Genomic DNA, 23,590 nt, shown 5'->3' with positions numbered 1-23,590 from the left:
CACACACACACACACACACACACACACACACACACACACACACACACTACATATTTAATATATATCCGAACATGATGCTAAGGTTAAGAAAATGGGGTAGTCTTATAAACCAGGTTGATCTACATGTCTCAATTAGCGTTAGTGTGAATCCCACACAGGAGTCAGAGCAAGATGATGGAAATGAGATTTTGAAAATTAGAAAACAGTTACTTGCATGTCAAGTAATTTTGAGCAACAGTACACAGGTGTTTTAAATTTAGCCATACCTTTCAGCAGCAGTACACTACTTGTTATTTTTACTGTGAGCAATTCTTGTTCAACCATTCATGGGACAACATTGCTCAGAATTTATTGCCAATCCCTACTTGCCCTTGAGAAGATGGTGAAGTGTTGCTGTCTGTGTGGTGATGGGGCAGCTCTGTTAAGGAGAGAGTTCCAGGATATTGGCCAGCAACAATGGAGGAATCCTGATATTTCCAGGTCAAGGTGGTGCATTATTTGGAAAAGAACTTGCAGGCCATCCTGTCTCCATGCACCTGCTGCACTAGTGTTGCCAGAGGCCACAGGTTTTGGAAAGTGCTGTCAAAGGACCTCAGCAAGTTGTAGATGGTGGAGACTGGCACCAGTGTGCCAGTGGTGAGACAGTGAATGTTTAAATTAGTCAATGGGGCATCAATCAAGCAGGATGTTTTATCCTGCAGTTTCTTAAGTGCTGTTGGAACATCACACTTCCAAATGTTGGGGGTACTTAGACATAATGTCTCTGCAGAAAAATTGGAAGATATAGAATGGTTGAATATTTTCTGCATTGAAAAGGGTACCATGTGGTTTTATCAAGGAAGGAAGTTAACAGTTTAACGTTTGCTGTAACCTGTTGTTTACAACTGACTTTGGAGATCAAGGCAAGCAAAGCTTTCAAGGATGCAAGTAAAGAGTTTTACAGCCCTTAATTATTGTAAAACTTAATATTGAAAAGACTATGGGGCTTCTATGCATATGGTTGCATAGCGACCCTGTCTGGATTTGGTCTTCTGTTCTATAGACCCAAGGGTCTGAAGGTAAAATTCTCCAAGGCTTGCAGTAAAGGCAAGTTTCTCTCTCCCTCTCTCTCCTGAAATTCTTTCCTCAGTAGAAATTCCTGGAAACCCGATAGGGTTTCCAAATACCAATATCTTTGGCTACACAGCAAGACCTTAGAAACTGGAATGACTTGGATCGAGGTTGAGTGCAAACAGAACTAACGTTTTACAATTAATCTACAGCTATCCACAATTCAACCTCATTGACAGGAACCCCAGTGAACTATGAGAAGTCATCACATTCTATCCATTATTGTCAGATCCTTAGCCCACAGGGCTTTTAGTTTCCTTTTGTGCTATCATCTCTGCAGAGACTTTTGTCTTTGTGTTCTGAGAGTGTGTCTGCATTTGGGACTTTTTTTCCTTTATTCATTCACAGGATGACGGCATCACTGGCTAGGCAGCATTTGTTGCCCATCCCTAATTGCCCAGAGGGCAGCTATGCGTCAACCACATTGCTGTAGGTCTGGAGTCACATATAGGCCAGATCAGGTAAGGATGGCAGTTTCCTTCCCCAAAGGACATTAGCGAACCAGATGGGTTTTTTTTGACAATCGACAATGGATTCGCAGTCTTCATTAGATTCTCAATTCCAGATATTTATTGAATTCAAATTCCACCATCTGCCACGATGGAATTCGAACCTGGGTCCCCGGTACGTTATCTGGGTCTCTGGATTAATAGTCGAGCGATGATACTACCAGGCCATCACCTCCCCATTAAGGAGATAGAATTTTAATTTTGGATCATAGCTTTGATGTTAGCCAATATTTGCTATTTGTATTAAAATAATCTTTTTTACTACTAAATGAATTACTTTGAGTTTAAAGAAACGTGGTGAAAATCTACTTTATTCTGGATAGTAGTTCAAAAAGGCAGCAACTGGTCACTTTGGAGATTGAGTCAGCGTATTAATACTGATGGTGTGACTGGAGGAATAATGGAGCTTGATTACCAGTATAATTCTTCATACCCCAACCATAACACAGTGAAATGCAGAGTATTTCATCACACTCCTGAGTTGTGTTTTAGGTAATGGAAAGGCTTCAAGGAAATTGAAATGAGTACATGCAACCTGTGACCTCTTCTCACACCCACAATACTGATGTAGCTGGTCCTGCAAAATGGGGCATTCAGCAATGGTAATGCTCTTGAATATCAAGGAGACTAGGTTATATTTTCTCTTGATGGAGTTGGGCATTGTTTAGTATTTTTGTGGCATACGTGTTACATGCCACTTATAGGCACAAGACTGAATATTGACCAAGTCTTGCTGCATGCAGGCACAAACGTTTTCAGCATCTAAGAAATTGTAAATAGTACTTAACACTGTGCAGTCATTAATTAATATCTCCACCTGACTTCTCTAAGAGGGATTTCTCTGATAAAGCAGCTGACAATGACTGGGCTAAGGACACTGCTGTGAGGAGCTCCCATAGTGATATCCTAGACTGAGATGATTATCCTCCAACAATTAACTTTGTATTGATATCACTTCAGCCAGCAGAGAATTTCACGTTCCCACTCCCAATTCCACATTTTAATTTAGCTTTGGCTCCTTGAGGTTGCACTCTGACTTGATGCCAAGGCCAGTCACTGGTAATGAACCTCTCAAACTCAGCTTTTGTGTCGATGTTTGAACCAAAAAGTTAGATATGCCAGAACCCAGCATCAATAAACAGATTACTGCACTTGATGACATGTTCGCCAACACCTTCCATCACTTTGCTGATGGAAGTAATCTGATTGGCTTGTAATTTGCTGGCTTTGTGTGGACAGGACATAACATAACTGGGCAAATCATCAGGTAAGCAGTGTACACTATACTGGAGAGGGCTGTAATGGTGCAGTGGTAGTGTCTCTCCTTCTGAGCCAGGAGGCCCAGGTTCAAGTCTGACCTGCACAAAAGGTATGTAATAACATTGCTGAACAGGCTGATTAGAAAACATCTATTATGTACTAGAACTGCTGGACTATGGACACTGTTAGTTACTGGAGCACAACTTTCCCCTCCCTGGTGTGACATGAGCAATAACACGAAAAGGTAGGAAAATACAGAGAGAATGACACAGCAAATGTGTGAAAATTGTATTATGCAATTTGTTCACACCTTATAATGTCCCAACCTTGTACAGTAAAAGGCACTGAAAAAAAAAGTTAGCTGTAGAAAGACTCAATAATCTCTTTCTACAATGTCTAGATGGGGTCCGCCATATCGTCAATGCAGTCAAACATGTTTTCCATGTTGTGTTTTCCAGTGTGAAATCCCAGAGCATTTCCGCAGCCTTTGCAGCTTCAGCCAAGGAGACAGCTGACTGTTCAGGGTCATTCAGGCAATAACCTTCACTTTCTTCTTTGATATCTTTGTCCACTTTCCTGATGCACACCTCAGAAATGCTGGTGGTTTCGTTAGCCTCACACCACATGGCTAGTGTCTTGACATTTACAAACCAGCATGGCTCCTTGGAATTTCCTACCACAAGCAGCAGTAGCTTTTTGCTGCCATAAGTGTTTGCGCAGACCAAAGCAGTGACACGTTCCTTGCTTTGCTTTCCATTATTACATCTTTGCCTTTTAAACATTAAAAGGCAATCTGGTAAAAGGTGGTCAAACAGTCCAACTTCATTCACGTTAAAAATTTTTCTGGGTGCATACTCAATCTGGGCACAGGCCTGGATGATTTGCAGCCATTGTTGTAGACTTGCCCATAATTTTGCACTCTAGCACGCCTTACCCACCTTCCAATTGGTTGGCGCAGTCATTAGAGAAGCAGACACAAGTTTGGCAAATCTGGAATTAACAGTCAAGATCTTCAGCTCATCGTGGGCATCCTTCCACTGGACCGTTTATCCTGCCAGTGGGAATCATTGACAACTTGACCACAACTGAGGTTTCAGGTTATCCAAATTTGACTCATGTAAACCTGCACTGGAGTTCACCAGATTGGCATCTCGTTTTTAAGTACGCCTACATCGCTCCTGAAATAGAATCAAAGTGCTGGAGGAACTTAGCAAGTCTGGCAGTTAACGTTTCAAGTCTGATATGACTTCAGCACTCAAGTACACACCTGTCACACTCTCCTACACTGCTCATCCTACCAGGATCGGTCCTTTAGCATGACAGTCATGGTAGAGTGGAGAATATGCTGGGCTGAGGGGTTACAGATTCAGGTGGAATACAATTCTTTGGCTGTTGATCATCCCCAGTATCTCATGAATGCCAGAGGTGGGCTGCTGGATCTGCTGAGATTCCAGTTAGCATGGTGATAGTGCCACAAAGAACAATGGTGTCAGGGTGCCCTCCCTGTGAAGATGGACTTGTCCTCCACAGGGACTGTGTGATGATCACAAACAAAATGTACATATAGGTAGATTGGTGATAATGAAAACAAATATGTATCTCCTTCGAATTGTTTCCACGACCAACTGATGCAGACCCAGTTAATTCAATAATTTTGCTTTGCTAATCATGATGGAGACAGCTGTTTCAGATGCAGTAGCATAATGATAAATATCAAAAACTGCAAGCCATCTCCAAGATAATGTATGTGCATATTTAGCACAATGCCCTGATGTCCAAGATCATGGGGTCTAGATAAGATGCACTGACAGCATAGATTGTTCCAGCAGCCAGTTGAAATAAGGTCAGAATGTACACTGGGCTGTTATAATAATCATCCAGCTCATAATCAAGTCATGTACTGGAGGATAAGGAATGGCAGGAAATCAGAAACAATTCTTTGTACAAAATATGGATTTATTTATCTCAGTTAAAGTTGTTTCACTTAAGCTAGAAGCATGATTTAAAAAGTCTGAAAGACAAATGTTCGAAATTTCTGTTGAAGAACGGTCATATCAGACTCGAAACTTTAATTCTGTTTCTCTTTCCACAGACGTCAACAGACCTTTCCAGCACTTTCCCTATTTATTTCAGATTTCCAGTATCCACAGTTTTTCACTTTTATTTAAGAAATTTCTTTTCAGTTAAAATTCAAAACCATCTCATAACTCAGATGATATCCTGGAAGGTTCCTCAAATGAGGCCATATGGGTGTAATTTGAAGGCATAAAGCAGGCAATCATTTCGCTGGGAGTGTAGTATTGACCATCGGACAGGCAGGGAGAGACAGAGAAAATTTGAGCTGAGGTTTTAAGTGAGTAGTTTGCATCTGTATTTCCTGGAGAAAAGAGGTAGGTGCAGAAATCAGGGGAAAACTGATAACTAATAACTGGCATACATTAATTCCAAAAACAATCACTTGGAGAAAAATATAAATATGGAGTCACGCAATAATTTCAAAATCTTCATCTCCCCATATGACTAAATGCCAAGACTTCCTTCCTCATCAGTGCTGCCAAACTCCAGAAGCTTCTTTCCAATTTAACCATTTCAAGAATCTTCACCTCCCTGCATGCTCCTCTCCAGTACCCTACAAACCATCATCTTTCACTGCTACTGAACTCCAAATCATCTTGTCTCCAGTATTCGGAGATCCTACTACACCATCAACATGTAATACCCCAAGTGATCTGGCACTACAGTCGGTTCTGCTATAATGCGATAGTTGCGTTCCTGCGCAACATTGCATTATAGAAAATCGCACTGTAGAAATAATAGGACCTATAGAAAAAGCAGGGTTGGGGCAGACCACCAAAAAATAAAAAAAAACAAACACTCAAAAAACACTCAAAAGCCGAGCACGAAGGATAGCACCGTTTGAATAAATGTTTAATTCATATCTGGTAATGGAATAAAAGTAAATTCAAACACCTTACCTTGAAAAGGTGTCAAGATGACTTAATGGGGAAGGAGGTTTTGAGGCTGCTCTGTTGTTAATGCAGGAACTGAGGTTCTGCATCATCGGCATCACCTTCAGGTACAGTCGTGGTTGCAGGGTTATGGAGAAAAATAGTTAATCAGAAGTGGATGGCGGTGGTTCATTGTCTTCTGACTGTTTCTTGGGAGATGGCTTTAAAAATACATCCAGTTTTTGCTGCTTTGCCCTTATTCTTCTTTCATGAAGAAGTTGTTCATAGGATGCCAAATAATTATTCCACAAACTGCTACCCTGCTGCATTCTGCATTGTAATCATTGTCCTCTAAGAGCTGCAACTGCTTCTCAATTTCCCTCAAGATAAAAGACAGAAGTGGAAAGCGGTCATGGTGCTGCATCCTGGACTACTACTTCATCTCCAGCTTCCACTTTTCCCACAATGACAAGTTGTTGTAGATCAGCTGTAGAGAGGTCTTCACAGTGGGACTCAAGCAGCTCTTCAGCATCCTCACTCACCACTTCTTCAAATCCAACTTGCTTTGCAAGATCAACACAGCGTTGTCTGATTCTTGGGAGCTCCTCTGACAGATCAAATCTTGAAAAAACAAAATCTGGGAAAAGCTTCTGCCAAACTGCATGCAAGCAGTCCTTACTGACATTACCCCAGGCCTCCACGATAATTTCAACTGCATTCATCTGATGCCAGCAGGGAGACTCTTTTGACACTAACATTGTGCATATTCAGGACAAAGCCCATGAAACGATCACATGATGCTGGCGCATACTCCTCTGCTCACTGGTGGAAACATGTTATAGCCAACAAGTTCGCGTTTTAGAAATAGTGTTCCCCTATTCGTCAGTCACGTCATAGTCAATTCATGCTGCCAGAACACGCATTATAGCAGAACCGACTGTATATACTTTCGAGGTGTGTCCGCCTCAACTCAATGTGACTCACGCATATTTCCTTGCGATACGTCAAAGGTAGCAAAGCCAAATCTCATTGTCTTAACCCTGTGTTATGATATCCATAAACATTAATATCTCTAGCTCACAATCCCTCCGTGGCATAATACAAGGAGGTCCCACACCCTACTTTATGGTTATGGCTTACAAAATTGGCAGATGACCAGATCTTATGGTCTACCACATAGCTTATCTCTGGCTATTCTCATTTTTCTTTGAGAGGGCAGCTTGTGCGCTTCGGAATGCATTGGTATAATTTCTGCTTTCATACTCTATAGTTTGATTTTTAATCCAGGGTGATACCCCAACTCCACTCAGTCTACCAATGTTTCTGGGCATCACCACGGAAAGAGTAAACACTGACATAACACAATACTCATGCAGCTGACATGCATAAATCAATCTTTATAAATGAGACAGCTATCAATCTATTAAAATAGAATGACTCCTGATTTGCAACTTATCCATACAGACATCGTTTGTTTTCATGAAAGACTCCATGTTTCATGATGGGGGATTCTCTCACATTTCCCACAAGCTTTGTGGAAGTGGGTCTTATTCTTATAAAGCATGTCACATGAGAGTGGGCCCCATCATAAATACAACAGTTCTAAAGAAGAGTCATAAATGGACTCAAAACATTAACTCTGTTTCTGTCTTCACAGATGCTGCCAGACCTGGCATTCTTGTATTTATTTCAGATTTTCACACACAACAGGACCACCATGTGACAGACCCACTCTGCAAATATGCCTATAATCATCTGTTAATAGCGGCTACAATTCCAGCAATATTCGGATATTTGAAACATATCAAAGGCACAATAAAAAGTTTAATTCTTAACAACGGCTGTTAATTAACTGACCAAAAACCCTACAAAAAGCAAAGAACTCTTCAACTTACCCTTGATCGTTGCACTGGATTTTCAAAGTCAGTTCCTTCAGGAGCCAGCAATAACCAGCCCCCATAAATAGGCTTTGCCTGAAATATGGGAAAGAAGGACAAACACAATAATTAAAATGCAATTGTAAGGATTTATAACCAAGATAAGTCGATCATTTACAGTATTTTTCTCTTATTTCCTGCTCTTGAAAGCACTTATCCTTTCTTGGTTATCATTCCATATGTAGTTCACCCACATATATTCCACTTGCGAGATTCTCTAAACCTGTCTTGGTCTGAGGTCACCACTTTCCTCCACAACCCACCCTGCACATTTGCACTCTCTGACCTGTAGTTACCATTTATGGATTTTTATGAATTCTTTTACTCAGAGCCAAAGCTGATCATAGTACTTTCACTACTGTCCACAGAGTGCAGTTTAAATTTGTAATATTCAATTTGGGATGGCTCAATGTTGGACCAGAGATCTGTGAATAAATATTCAGACGTAGAACCTAATACCCAAATAGGTAAATGCAAATGTAACTGATGTAATCTTGACATAGAGGCTAAACATAGAGAAACAAAAGGTGGAGAATGGAGATTGGAGGAGAAGACTGGGTGTATTAGACTGTAGTGATATGTACTGTGTTAATAAAATTGTATTTTTTGAATGCAATAGAAATAGAATCCATGAGGCCAAAGCAGCATATACTCCAATCTCAGTCCAAAGGACCATGCAAGGTTAGAATTTAGCAGTTTCAGAGGGAGAAAGCTGGCTCAGGAACAACTGTGCCAAACTTAAATAAGGGTAACTGCAAAGGAATGGGGGCAAAGGTGGCTGGAGTGGACTGGGAAAGGAGCTCAGCCGCAAAGATAATTGAGGAACAATAGTTCACGACTCACAAAGAGACAAAAGAATGGAGGATTCTAGGAAGAGGCCAAGACAATCACGGTTAGCCAGGGAAGTTAAGGATAATGTTGAATTGAAAGGAAAGTTATACAATGTAGCAAACATTGATGCTAAGTTAGAGGACTGGGAATTAAAACAATGTAGCAAACATTGATGCTAAGTTAGAGGACTGGGAATTAAAAAAAAGATGAAGAAAAACTAATAAAGAAGGAGAAAATAAACTTTGCGGATAAACTTGCAAGTAATATCAAATCAGATAGAAGAGTTTCTTTAAATCTATAAAAAGAAAGAAAGAGAGAGATCAAAGTGAACATTTCCCCCTTAGAGAATGAGGTTGGGGAAATAATAATGGGGAATGAGGAAATGGCAGAGGAGTTGAACAAAGGCTTCACATCAGCCTTCATGGCAGATGACACTAATAGCATTTAAAAGAGTATGAAATAATGAAGGAGCAAAAGAGGGTGAGGAAATAAATACAGTAACTATCATTGGAGAAGCGGTGGGGACGGCTCAAGGCTGATAAGTCCCTTGGACCTGATGGGATGCATCCTAGGATATCCAAGAATGTAGCTACAGAGATTGTGGATGCACTGGCAGTAATCTTCCAGAAATCCTTAGATTCTGGAAAGGTCCTAGAGGTTTGAAAAACACCAATGTAACATCTTTATTCCAGACAAAAAGGAAAGGAGACAAAAAACAGACAACTTATTGGCCAGTTGCATGCCTTCATTTGGAACGACTGTTGAAATTCATTAATGCCCAACTTCTACCAGAAATACATTGTGAAATATAAATAATACTTATCACAACATGAAAGAACAGAGCAAACAACAGCAGTTTGATCTCTCCTTCTGGAATGTGTGGTACAGACACTATTACAACTTTTCAGCTAATGCGTGGTGGTCTTGGGTATCATGCCTGCCTCAGAGTCAGAAGATCTGGGTTCAAGTTCCACTTTAGGACTTGATGACCTGGGGTACATTCTTAACATGTCAAACAGGTTGATTATCAACCTGGAAATTCTTCCAGTACACCCATGGCAGACGGTAAAAGTAGAAGTCTCCTGGTCAGCCATGCTTGACGGGCAGTAATACCCCTCAAGCTATAGTCTTTGGTCAATGGCTCCAGGAAAAGCTGGCTATGAGAACAAACATAAAAAGTGCTTTGTCTGCCTTGTGTATCATTAAGTATCAGAAGCTCCTAACTATACAGGACAAGAATACACTAAAATGTTAATGTGTTCAATTCATGTTATAATGAAGAAATTTCAGAATTCAGCTGGCAATTAGGTCTTAGCATTATCTGCTTTTGTTTTAAAAGCCATTATGCACAAGATACATATGTTTTTAATAAAAAGCTACAATCTCAATCTCAATAATCACAGTTGAGGGGTGATTGGTATGGCATAATACAGGACTAAAATTATTGACATGAGAAATTGATCTTGCCTGGCTGTGCAGAGCCACTGCATTAGCATCATTGCAACAGCAATGTTATCTTTGTCCCTCCAACACAATTTAAGTTAATTTGGTGTTGTCATGCTGCTGACTTCAGATTGTCAAGACCTTTATGACTCATTGGTTGAGGAAAACAGGAAATACTCAAGGAACTCTTTTCTTGTTAATGACGACAAAATAAGAAAGAATGATCTATTTCATAAAATTGAGCGAAAGATCTAGGCTGACACTCTACTGAAGCACAGATGGGAGATACCCTCCTTCAGGTGAGACATGTAACCTAGGCTCTGTCTACCCACTCAGGTAGTTGTGAAATATCCATTGGCATTTTTTCAAAGAATAATACAGTTCTTCCCAATGACCTGTCAATGTTTACCCCTTAGCCACTAACAATAAAATTGATAATCTGGTAATTATCACACTGATGTTTGTGACAGATCACTGCCTGTACACTGGCTATCATGTTTCCTAAATCACAACAGCTACCACACATAAGTAGTACTTAACAGGCTGTAAAACAATTTGGGATGATCTGAGGTTGTGAAAGGCACTATGTAAATGCAAAGATCCTTGATAACACATCAAGACTCCACTGTGGAAAATGGGAACTGTACCTGTGGTATTATTGGGTTTTGTGTTGTTTGTGTCAAAAATCTAAGTTTTGACTATAAGCCTCAATCCTTAGGGGACTAATACGCTATCACCGACATGTTTGATCAGTGAACAACATCCATCCAGCACCAAGACAATACAAGGCCTGAAATCCCAAGAAGATCAACGTCTCAACCTGTGAAATCAGACAGTCCAAAGACAGGAATTCCAAGTGCAGTTCACAGCCAATATTAAAAATCTGAACATATCCAGCACAATTTCAGAACAGTGGGATCAAATAAAGTCAGCTTGTACTCTCTCCCTGTGCCTAGACTGGGTTTGAACAGTTATCATTGCGGCTGGCCTGAGGAAAATTATTCTCAAATGTATTAAAACAAGCAGCCTTTATTGCCTGGCAGAACAACTCTAGATTGCAAGTCAAGAAGGCAGCAGCGAACAGCTCAAGGCCAGCTCCTACAGGCAAATGATACTGACACACAAGAGACAAAGGACATGTGGTAAGGAAAAGAAGAAGTCCAAGACATCCAATGATATGCTGACCGTCATGGCATCTGAAGCGTTTTTAAAAAAAAAAAACCATGGTCAAGTGGTCAAAATCCTTTTCATTCACAGTATGTCATTCCTCTTCTTAAAGAGGACAATCTCATCCATCAATGTAGGAAGGTTTTCACTGAGTAACTCCTTGGCCATGAACCTAAAGCTATTGCTTTTGTGGCAGAATCCACTGGTGAAGGGCATTGATGATACAGCTGCAACAAGTAATCAAACAGACGAAAAACAGCAAACCCTGCTTCCCAATAACATTCCAGCTGAGATCTACAAAGCTAGATGTTTACTTGAATCAGGATTCCATGCATTCATCCTACACATTTGGGAGGGAAAAGGACATGTCCCCCTTCCGAGATTTCAGGAATATGACAATTCTAACTATCTTCATTTAGTAAGATAAATTACGCTGCGGAAACTAAGAAGTTATTTTTCTCTCATCTATGCCAAAAAGAATTCTAACAAGTATTCTCCTGAACCATCTACTTCCTGTGGATGAGGAATCCTCCCAGAGGCACAGTGCTGCTTTAGATGTTCCATAGGAGCTTGCGTCTTGGTCTTTCTTCAAAAAAGCCAAGAAAACGTCAAGAGTTTTCATGTCAACATCAAGATTGCTTCAATGTATTCATCAAGTCAGTGTATATAGCAAGGCTATTGAACAGTTATTGCAATACAGTGGCAGTATCCCTAGCTCTGGGATAGAAGGTGTTGGTTTAAGTCCCATCTGCTCCAGAGGTGTACTCCAACAAGTTGATTAAAACATATCTACAGCAAGGCTGTGTGGTGTCTTAAAGATGTGGATGTCCAAAGAAGTTAGTTACAATTCTGCAGTTGCTTCATGATGATATAATATTAACTACCATCAGGAGATCTGAAACAGGTGTCTTCAAAACCCAGACTGTGTCAAGGACGCTGTACAATAGACTCCGTACTATTTACAACCTATTTCAGTGACTATTCACATGAAAAGATCAGATGTCCTGTGCTGACAATGTTAAATATCACCTGGATGGAAAACTCTCTGACCTCAGTTGTCTCCATGCAAACAAGAAACTGACCTCAATAGATAGATACATGTGACTGACAGTTTGCAGATGACTGTGTGCTCATGCTGCACCATATCTGCACACCTCCCCTGATCGCTTCAATTTTGCACACAAGAGACACAGCCTGTCCCTGAATGCTGCAAAAAGGACCAAGACTTGGTCAGCCAATATTCCACCTCTCACATTTGTTGAAGGACGAAGGCTGGAGAATGTTGACCAGTTCATAACCACCTCTCACAAAGGCCACCATTGAGGAGGAGATTTAATGCAGCATTAGCTGTGTCAGCTCATCCTTCTATCAATGTACACAAGTACTTGACAACAAAGCAGAGTGGGGTCAGAAAGGACAGCCAAGCTGAACAATGGTAATTGGAATTTGTGATAAAGATTAGAAAATAGTAAAACTATAAACACTCTGAAAGCTTGAAGCATTCACAATAAAACAGAATAAAGAAATATAAATTAATTCTTGATTAAAGACAATTAAACAGACAATTACAAACTGACCAGTCAAAAGCTAAATATTCAAGGATACTCGACTTTTAGAAGACAGGTAAAATTGAAAGGAAGGGGGCATCTCAGTAGTGTAGTATGAAGTGAAGACAGTAGAAAGAACAAGGACCTTAAATACAAATATCAGGATCTAGAAACAGTTTAAGCAGAACTAAAATACCAGGAGCAGAAAATACAGCTGGGAACAGGAATTAATGGATTTTTGCAAAGGTAGACTGTAAGCATCGGGCACAGCACAGATGAGTGTTTGATTCGGTGATGTACAATCTGTACCAATGACTTAGGATGAAGGAACGAAGTGCTATGTATCCCAGTTTTCTCACAATACACAGTGGGATGAGAATATCTGCTGTTAGGATGTACAACAAATCACAAATGGATACAGATAGATAAAGCAAATAAGTAAGGCCATCACAGATCAAATAAAGCACAGGTGAAAAGGGGGAAGTTATATATTAGTAGGAAATACAGAAGAGCAAATTCAATTTTGAAATGGAGAGAGACTGGGAAATAACGGTATTCAGAAATACCTGGGTGTTCTTTTATGCAAATCATGGAAGATTTATATGCAGTACAAAATGGACTGGGACTGTAAATGGTATGTCAGCTTTTGTAACAAGGATTAGAATTTAAGACTACAGAAGTCTTACTGCAATGGTAGAAGGCTTGGTGCAACCACACATGGAGTTATATGTACAGTTTAGCTATGCTCCCGATAACCAGCTGGTAAAGGAACAATCCAAACATCATTTTTACTTGGAATAAATTTATTCTTGAATTGAAACATAAAGCTATTTTTCTCCTGACTTCAATCAACTCTTGTATCAGTAACAGTCTCTTCATAACACTGCTAAGATCACAGCTGATCCCAACTGAACAAGTTAGATCCCAGTATGAAAACTGGCTTGATAGATCATATGCTTCATATTTTGTTTAGTTATTTAAGGTTAGTCACTGAAACATAATGACACGACGCTACAATTGCAAATTGATGTAAAGCTTTGTCCATTCACACTTCTTGCCTTTTTTCAACAATTTTGTCAAAGGAGCAATTACAGTTTGGAACGGATACAATCCAAATAAAACGCCAATATATCCTTGTCTTCGGCATGGGAAAATCTACAATAGTCTTTATTTTTGTTTCTCTAGCTGTCACTTGACCTTGGCTCAACATGTGGCCCAAACAAATCATTTTTGCTTTGGCAAGTTCACTTTTAGTCAGATTTATGAACAAGTTGGTTCTTTATAGATGATCAACAGTTCATTCAAGTGGTATAAATGTTCTTCTCAAATTTACCTGAACGCTACCAATTCTTCAATGCAAACAACACGATACACAATCCTTCAATCATTTTGTTGATTAATTGTCGGAAAGTTACTGGTACATGTTTCATTCCAAATGGTATGGCTTTACATTGACAAAGTCCATCCTATATTACAAAAGCGGATTTTCTGTGTTTCTTTCAGACGGAACTTGCTATTGTCTTTTTTAGCAATGGAATTATGGTGACAAATCATACATTCCAATTCTTTCATTGTGACCCTGTAGTCATGATACAAGAAACAAACCACTCATGTCACCACACTGACTTTGTGATAATGAATACAAAATCTTTGTGCGCCAGCTGGTTTCAGCAACATCACAATAGGTAAACTTCAGCTACTTTGACTTGGTTCAATAACATCGCTGTCCATCATGGACTTAACCTCGTCTTCCACCTAAGCTAACTTCTTTGGATAAATCTGCAGGATACATTTTTTTTTACAGGCAACGTAACCCCTACAATTAACAGTTTCAGTTCCCTAACCCAAGGGAGAATTACGCAAGACAAGGCAGGGTCAGAATAGGACAGCGTAAAGCAAGCCTGGCTGTGATCAGCAAATCTGAACCACACTGGAAGATGACAAAATTGTGAAAATATTACACAAGCCAAGGTATTGCATGGGATGAGCTTCCAATATAATCTAAATTTAATCAACTGCAAACTGAGATTGCATAGACAATTCAGTATAAAATTTTAAAACTAAAGTCAATCTTATAATTTTTCATATAATTCCAATCAGTGCTCAATTCATTAATGAGGTCTAGTGGGCAAAGTTAAAATTAGATAACAAGGGATAATAACACTAAAGAGTTTTGTTTTTTTTTCTGTAAGTTAAAGTATGACATATTTAGAAAAGAGGAGTTAGGTAAAAACATTTCAGTTAACTGTTCTGTAAAATAAATGAATACAATGGAAACAGCTGACTGGTGAGTCTTGTCATAAACTTAATAGTTTATGATAGATACAACGGAGCAGCTCAGTCCTGGGACTAAGTCCTCAGTAATGATCACATGTACAGTGAGTGCTGTTAGCTGCAACAGCTTGAGCTCTGGGTTTTGGAGCTTGAACAGCAGCGAGCATCACTGTGGTGCATCCATCAGGATGGAAGTTCCGTGGATAACATTTTAACAGATAATGTCATCCCTCAGTTCTTAAACTGAAACACAGAGAAAGGGAATGGGAAGCCATCAGGCACTTCAGGAATTCATCCAAATTTATCTCACCCCACAACAAGCTGTTCATGCTGGAGAGAGTGATAATTCCTCAGGGAAGTGCAGCTACAGCCAAATACAAGGCACCACGAGTACAGGGAATAGGAGGAAGACGATGAAAGTAGTAGTGATAGGAGACAGAAGTTAGCAAAACAGATATGTACTTCAGGAAACACAGACATGAATCCAAGATGGTATACTGCCTTTCTGCCAGGGTATTCCTGAATGGCTGTAGATCACTTGGATGAAAGCAACATGTACAGCCCAAAAGTCATGGTTTTAATTGGTACCAATAGAATTGGGAGAGAGCGGGATGAGGCTCTGAAAGCCCATATTAGGGAACTATGAAAGAAACAGACAAGTATAATCTCGAAAGATTGTAACCTGGAGATTCTAAGCTGTGTGACAGTATAGGTAGAGCAGGTTAATGAGTCTAAAGAGGGGGTGCAATAGGAAGGACTTCAGGTTTTTGTGACACACTAGGACCAATTCAGGGAAGGAATGCGCTCTGTTCAGGATAGGCTGCACCTAAACAAAGCCAGGACTAATAGTGTAGGTCAATTTGCTTCTGTTATTGCAGAAGGTTTACACTAACTTGGCAAGAGTATGGAAACTACGAGAGAATCAGAGAAGAAAACAAGGAGCTCAAAACAGTTGTGGGAGGGTGATAACACTAGTGTAGGAAACAGGACAGTATTTGATAGTATCACCAGATATGTGAAAGTAGTGTGTATAGTAAGTAAGGTTGGTGAACTGCAAGCTCAGATAGCCATGTGCAAATATGTTGTGGTGATGATGGACACTTAGCTAACAAATGGAAAAGACGGGGGACCAATTTGGGTTCAGAGAGTTCAGGGAAAATAGAAAAGGAACAAAAGGTGGAGTGTTGGCAGTCCAAAAGAGAACTTCAGAGTTCTGGAAGCAGAGGATGATTTTTGGGGACAAAGAGGGCATTTAGTTGGTAAGAACAAAGAAATAATAGAGGTACTACTATTCAACGAGTTATATTTTAGAGGCCAAACAGTGAGAAAGATACAGAGTAACAAATTTGCAAACAAATTACAGAGTTGAAACAATTACAGATTAGTTATAATGGGAACTTTCCTTATCCTAAGATAAATTGGGAAAGTAGTAGTGTGAAGAACAAAAAGTGGGAAGAGTTTATGAGATGTGTTCAGGAAAATTTTCTAGATCAGCAAGTTTCTAGACTAATGAATAAAACAAAGTATTGTCAGATCAGATTCTGTGAAATAAAATGAGTAAACCTAACGTAAAAATATTCAACAGGGGAAGGACCCTAAGTAAACTGGAATTGAAGACTGGCAGACAAAAGTGTAGCAGAACAATGTACTGCATCAATCTAGTAAACCTCCTCGGAACTATCTCCAATGGAGCTGTATCGTTCCTTAAATAAGATTATCAAAACCAAACATAGTATTCGAGATGTGAACAAGAGAGATCTTAGACACTACAGTAGCGAGCAGTATTTTACAACATATATACAGATGTTAATAAAGGAGTTTTACAACGCAAAAAAGAATTGAAGACCCTTATTGAGAGATAAGGAGCAAGCAGCCTCAGGGGACAGCGTATGTATAGACATCCACAGCTCAGAGATATATTCCAGAGTAGTACCTCAACATGCTGGGAACAGTATTAGCTTAGAGAATGAGATAAAGCAAACCAACAGCTCAGGAAAAAACCTCCAGAGCCAGGATCTGAAGTTAAAACAGAGTCTAAAGGACACAGCTGAAAGGAGGAAGACTCCAATGGCAGTACAAGGTTGGATTTCAGAAGAACTCAAGAGATAGAACTGAGTAAAAAACAGAGACTCCAAAAGGAAGGTCAAGACCTCAGAAGGCTTCAAACCTTGGCCACAAACTGGCAATCCTCTGGACAGTAAAACACAATCAGAAAACATTCAAAAGAAGAAAATCCCAAGTATTCACTCAGGTCAATTAGATGTAATAGTCCAAAAGAGGTGATCATTTTGGTAGCGACCTTGCCATTACTCAACTATAATGATAATGTGGAAGGCCCAGGAGACCAGAAATGGGAATGTTGGAACCAGAAATATTGATATTACACGACAGATTTAGGCCTATACTTGAAGGAGCAGTCGCATCAAGTCATCATGTTATTATATGTTGCAGGCCCAACAGCTGATGTTCCGGTTAAACAAAGCATGGAAGAAAGTATTACAAGTATAATGCAGTGATTAAAACATTCAATCCATACTTTGGCCCCAAAAGGAAATTGAGTGGTAGAATGAGAAAAATGGAACCAGCAGTCTCAGCATTTGGGAGAATTAATAGAAGCCTTAAATGGATGTATCAACTAGCAGAATGGCACTGATATGAAATTTTGAAGGATGAATTAGTTAAAGACCATACAGTAGTCAGTGCAAGGGACCAGAAGATAATAGACTTCCTTCAATCCAAAGGGGAATCAATGTTGGAACAGGAAATCCAATTTGTTGTACAGGCAGAAATCAGGGCCCAAAATCAGTTACTGCTGAAAGTAAACAGCAGGGATGCTTCTGACAGTCAGACAGCATCACCATCATCTCTCTCCAAGTAAAATGTCAAAACAGCACGAATCAACATCATTGGCAATGTTAGGTTGTACATGACGAGGCTCAAACAGAATCACAAGTATATTGAATATCCAGCAGGAGGAGTTGATTGCCATAAACGTGGCCAGTTTATTTTTATTTTGTTTCATTCATTCCTAGGATGAGACTGTCACTGGCTAGGCCAGCATTTATTGCCCATCCCTAATTTTCCAGAGGGCAACTAAGAGTCAACCACATTGCTGTGGGTCTGGAGTCACGTATAGGCCAGACGAGGTAATGATGGCAGGTTCCTTCCCTTAAGGGCATTAGTGGACCAGAAAGGTTCTTCTGACAATCAACAATGGGTTCATGGTCATCATTAGACTCCTAATTCCATATTTTTATTTAATTCAAATTACAACATCTGCACATTCAAACCCAGGTCCCTTGGTCTCTGGATCAACAGTCCAGCAATAACACCACTAGGCCATTGGGCCATTTTGGATAATATCATAAAAGTTAACTGCACCTTCATCACCTCAATATCAAAGAAAAGATCCTGCAAAATGAAAATGGAAGTCATGTTACAACGAAAAAGTTCAAGTGGTTACAGTGATACAGAACAAAATGTTCAAAACAACTTTCCTTGGGGACATGAAAGGAGTTAGATCAGATTCTGAAGCATCAGGTTGATGTTAAGAAGCGCTAAATTTAACATCAGAGCAGCTGTTTTAATACAGTTAGGCAGTTTTCAGGACTGAAGTCTGAGACAGTCAGACTAGGTGAGATAAGCCAAGATCCAGGAGGCACTGATATTCAGGCATTTCAGCAAAACTATCACGAAACTTAGTTGCAGATGATGTAATTAATGTATACTGATTTGACAGTATATAAACATTGTTGATCAGAAGTGCATGTATTTGTCTAGGTCTCTTGGAAAAGTTGAATACATTATTCCACAATTAATTCGTGGAGAATTTCAGCAGCAACGTCCAAAGCTATTCAAAAGGTTTAGGCAAATTGAATCAAGATTACTGCCTCATACTGCAAAAAGGTGCTAAACCCATCTGCTCGTACGCTCTTAGTAAAATTCTCTGCTCTTTAAAATCTGTCAGACAGCACGAATGAAAATGGGGTTATATTGGCAGCAACTGAACAAACACAATGCTGCTCAGGGAAAGTAACTGCTCCCAAAACTGTTGGTTAAGCAAGAATGTGCATTGATCTCACTCAATTAAAGAAAGGAATTAGGAGGAAAATCCATAATATTTTGTCTGTCAACAATTGTTTGACAAAATTGGCCACAAGTGTGTTTTTCACAAACCTGAATGCCAATGGTAGGTTCCAGCAGATAGCTTTAGACTAAGTGTCAAAATTGCCAACTACATTTAGTGAACCAATTGGGCAGTATTGCTTAAACCCTCTAACATTTGAGACATTAGCATCCTCTTCACCCGAGATTTATCAAAAGTCAATGCCTAGGATTTTGGATATGTTTAAAGTACTACAGGATGCAGCCCTTGCACTAAATGAGAAATGACTATTCTCAAAAATGATGATTGCATTCTGAAGACACCGAGAATCACGTTGGATCCGAAGAAGACTACAGCCAATGAATTTCCAGCAAAGTGTGTAAATAATACACAATGCTTATCAGACACAGTGCATCAATGAGAAAGTTTATCCCTAACTTAACCAGACTCACTCAACTCATAAGACAGGCTTTAGAAAGAAAATAGCAATGGTATTGGAGACAGGAACAGACTGCAGCTTCTGAAAGGCTCTTTCTCTGAATGCACACAGTATTTGTCACAAGGTAGAGGAGTTGATGCCAAAAATAAAAACGAATAAATATGACTTGACTTGACAGTTATCACAGAGACATGGTTACAGTATGACCAAGATTCGGAACTCAACAGAAACTCACTAGAAACTAGCCATATAAATATTGTGGCTACAAGTGCAGGTCAGAGGCTAGGAATCCAACAGCAAGTAACTCACCTTCTAACTTCCTAAAGCCGGTCCACCAGCTACGAGGCACAGTCAGGAGTGTAATGGAATACACCCCACTTGCCTGGATGAGTGCAGCTTCAACAACACTACAGAAGCTTGACACCATCAAGGACAATGCAGCTCATTTGATTGGCACATTCACAAACACTTGGTCCCTCCAACACCCAAATTCAGTTGCAGCAATGTGTGCTATCTACTAGGTGAACTGCAGAAATTCCACAAGGCTCCTTAGACAGTTCTTCCAAATCCACAAGGGTTAGAATTTAAAAACAAGGAAGTCTTGTTACAATAGTACAGGGTGTTGATGAGACTGCACCTGGAGTATTGTGTACAGTGGTCCCCATTAGAGTAAGGAAGGATGTACTGGCACTCCAGGTAGTTCGAAACAGATTCACTCAGCTGATTCCTGGGATGGAGGCGTTGACTTATCAAAAACGTTTAGGCCTTTATTCATGAGAGTTTGGGCAATCTTTTTGAAACAAAAGATTCTGAGGCACTTGACAGAGTAGATTTTGAGAAGATGTTTCCACTAGTGGGGTCTAATAGTCCAACTCAGGGACATAATTACAGAACAAGGGAGTGGAAGAATTTCTTCTCCTGGAGGATAGTGAATATCTGGAATTCTCCATCCCAGAGAGTTGTGCAAGCTCGATCAACAGAAGAATTTAAAGAGGTAGATAGACTTTTGAAATACTGAGGAGCAGTGAGCTAAGATGAGCTGGTACTAAAGAGGAGTGGAGGCCTGGGACAGGTCAGCCTTGATCTTGTTTAATTTATGGGGCAGATGTAAGGGGCTGAATGGTCTATACCTGCTTCTATTTCTTACGCTCTCAAAGAGAAGTTACTTTCTACTGATGCTAAAGAACATTTCAACCTGGGCTTATTCATAATTATAGCTGCAGACAAATTGTCCACAGGACTATCAATCCTTATTCAGTGCATACTGATGGAACAGCAACATGTCTATTTCATATCAAAGAACTCTGGCAGAAACTGAACAGAGTTAATCAGCCACAGGGAAAGCTGTGCCTGCAGTTATGTTGCCATGTGAAAGTGTCACAGACTACATCAGGTGACTGAAATTTCAGGTCACAACCTTTTGGTCAACATTACTGGAATTGAAAGAAATCTGAAATACCTCTTTAGGCTCAGGCTGATGAGATACAACTATTGAAAATAGTCTGTATTCCAGGCAAACAACAAGTAATTTAAGGGCTGAAGTGGATCAAGCAGAAAAAGAAGATCATACTCTTGTAAAAGTAACGTAATTTTATTCAAACACAATAACCAAACACTTTACTGGCAACTGATGGAAATAAAAACACAAATTTGTGCAACCCAGAAATCTGATAAGGATTGCTCGAAGTTCAGATGACTCTGTTTGCAGAGATGGTCAAAATATATTCTAGCAGAGCAAATGTTGAAAAGTTACCATGCAAAGAAACAACTTTTGACGATAATGGAAGATTTACTGGTGCATGACCATAGAATGTGAAGAGAAATCCAACAAAACTCTATGATGGGGGGAATATCTAGTTAGCATGAAGTGCAGAGCAAGAACACAACAGTGTGGTGACCAGGCATCTCAAAAGACAAAAAATTACATTTGTCAAAAAAGTGTGGCATTTACAGCTAAGTATCATAGGTTCCAAGGCCAACTCTTCATCAATTTTTAATTCATTCAATATCTCAACTACCTATTTCACCCTGACTTGCGCAACCTCTTTTTCCTTGTTCAGAAACAGGTGCAGAGTACTCACTTAGCATCTCTCTTACTAATGTCAATCACGTGATAAGTTACATTCACATGAATCTCATACCATATCTCTCCTCATGTTTCTCTGTGCTTGGTCTACACTTTTCCAATAGTTTACTTTTAATTACATTGTCTTTGTAATCGTTAATATCATTAAGATTACCATTATCACAGTCACCTCCTTTATCATCATCTCCTTATCCTGCTCTCCAAGGTTGAAATGATTTGGAATTCCTGATGTTCTGATTTTGTTTACCTGAGTTCAATACTAACGTGATGATATACTGTATTGAAAATAGTTGTAACCAGTCTGTAAGCCACAGCTCTCAACAATTGCTGAAGGGAAGGTAAACTCTTTTTCAGGCTTCAAGTTGTTTTTACTGAAGAGAACAGAGAGAGCTCCTGAGCTAGTGGAGGCCTGATAGCTTCTCGCTATCTTGTTCACAGCCCCAAGCTATTCAACTACCTTAAAATCAATCACATAGTTGGTAGACAGATAGAAAACATTTGACATTGATGGATCAATGGCCCATGGACTAGTTACCAGTTAATCAGCAACTTGTTGCTGCTGAATTGCCATTTGTTCACCTCCTTAGCTCCAGCTCCTACTAATATTTGAACCAGCAGCTGTGTAAACAGTCCCTACAATTAGTGTCAGTGATTTGCTTTCAAAAATGTGCATAATCCTTCAGTAATCCTTGCATTTTAAAACAGTTCTTTTCTCATTTAAGTCCATAATAAAAATACAGAAAAATAAAAGATACACAGTCTGTCCACTCTTGAATCCCTGAATTGCCTCATTCCCATGTATCTTTGTACAGTTCTATAATCCCACAACACTCCACAGTATCAGTGATCCTCTCATTCAGGCCCCTTACACATGTATAGTTTCAGCTACTCCACTACTAGTGGCTACACTTCAGCTGCCTGCATCCTAAGTCTCCCAATTGTTCCACTTCTTTGACCATCATAGATCATCACAGAATCCCTACTGTACGGAAACAGGCCTTTTGGCCCAACAAGACCACACTGACGCTCAGAACATCTCACCCAGACACATCTCCCTATAACCCACCTAATCTACACATCCCTAAACAACATGGGCAATTTAGCATGGCCAATCCATCTAGCCTGCATATCTTTGGACTGTGGGAGGAAACCCACGCAGACACGGGAAGGATGTGCAAACTCCACAGACAGTCGCCCAAGGGTGAAATCGAACCTGGATTCCTGGCGCTGTGAGGCAGCAGCGCTAACCACTGAGCCACCATGCTGCCCACCATCTATCCTAATATTTCTTAAAGTTACTTATTTAATTTTGTTTTATAATGCTACTGTGAAGCACCTCAGTTTTATCATATTACAGGTGTGATGTAAGTAAAGTTGTTGTTCTTGTAACATGTAAAAGGCTTAATAGGGTATATTCTGGGAGTGCGTTTCCCCTGGCTGATCAGTCTAGAACTAGTCTGGGTTTCAGAATAAGGATCATTTAGGACAAAGATTAAGATAAATTTCTTCAATGATAGAACTGTGAACCTGTGGAATTCTTTACCACAGAGAACTGTGGATTCTTAGTCTTTTGAGTAGTTGATTCTATGAATAAGGGAATCGAGAGATAAAGAATAACACAGGAAGATGGAGTTACAGTAGAAAATCAGCTTGAACCTTACTGAATGGTGGAGCCAACTTAAATGGCCAAATAGCCCAATCCTGCTTCTACTTTTTAATGTTTTTGTGTGCAAGAAAATAAGTCTTCCTGTGATTACAAACAGATTGTTTAAAATTCTGAGATAACAAGGTGTAGAGCTGGATGAACACAGCAGGCCAAGTAGCATCAGAGGAGCAGGAAGGCTGACGTTTCGGGCCTAGACACTTCTTCAGAAATGGGGGAGGGGAAGGGGGTTCTGAAATAAATAGGGAGAGAGGGGGAGGTGGATAGAAGA

The 23,590-nt window shown here is 39.8% G+C and overlaps 1 protein-coding gene across 7 annotated transcripts in view; it reads right to left on the bottom strand.

Annotated features, from left to right (window-relative positions):
* The window catches only part of si:ch73-103b11.2 (myosin phosphatase Rho-interacting protein), a 183,791-nt gene that overhangs the window by 150,969 nt on the left and 9,232 nt on the right, over positions 1 to 23,590 (bottom strand). For all 7 annotated transcript variants that reach the window (XM_048609494.1, XM_048609490.1, XM_048609495.1 and 4 more), the window contains exon 2: positions 7,723 to 7,800. In XM_048609494.1, coding sequence (XP_048465451.1) covers positions 7,723 to 7,800 — 78 coding nt within the window. The remainder of the gene's footprint in view (positions 1 to 7,722; positions 7,801 to 23,590) is intronic.

Source organism: Rhincodon typus, chromosome 21 (assembly GCF_021869965.1).
Source record: "Rhincodon typus isolate 14 chromosome 21, sRhiTyp1.1, whole genome shotgun sequence".
NCBI classification, from domain to species: Eukaryota; Metazoa; Chordata; class Chondrichthyes; order Orectolobiformes; family Rhincodontidae; genus Rhincodon; species Rhincodon typus.
The sequence above is the reverse complement of the archived record's forward strand: the minus strand, read 5'-3'. Positions and strand labels throughout refer to the sequence as shown.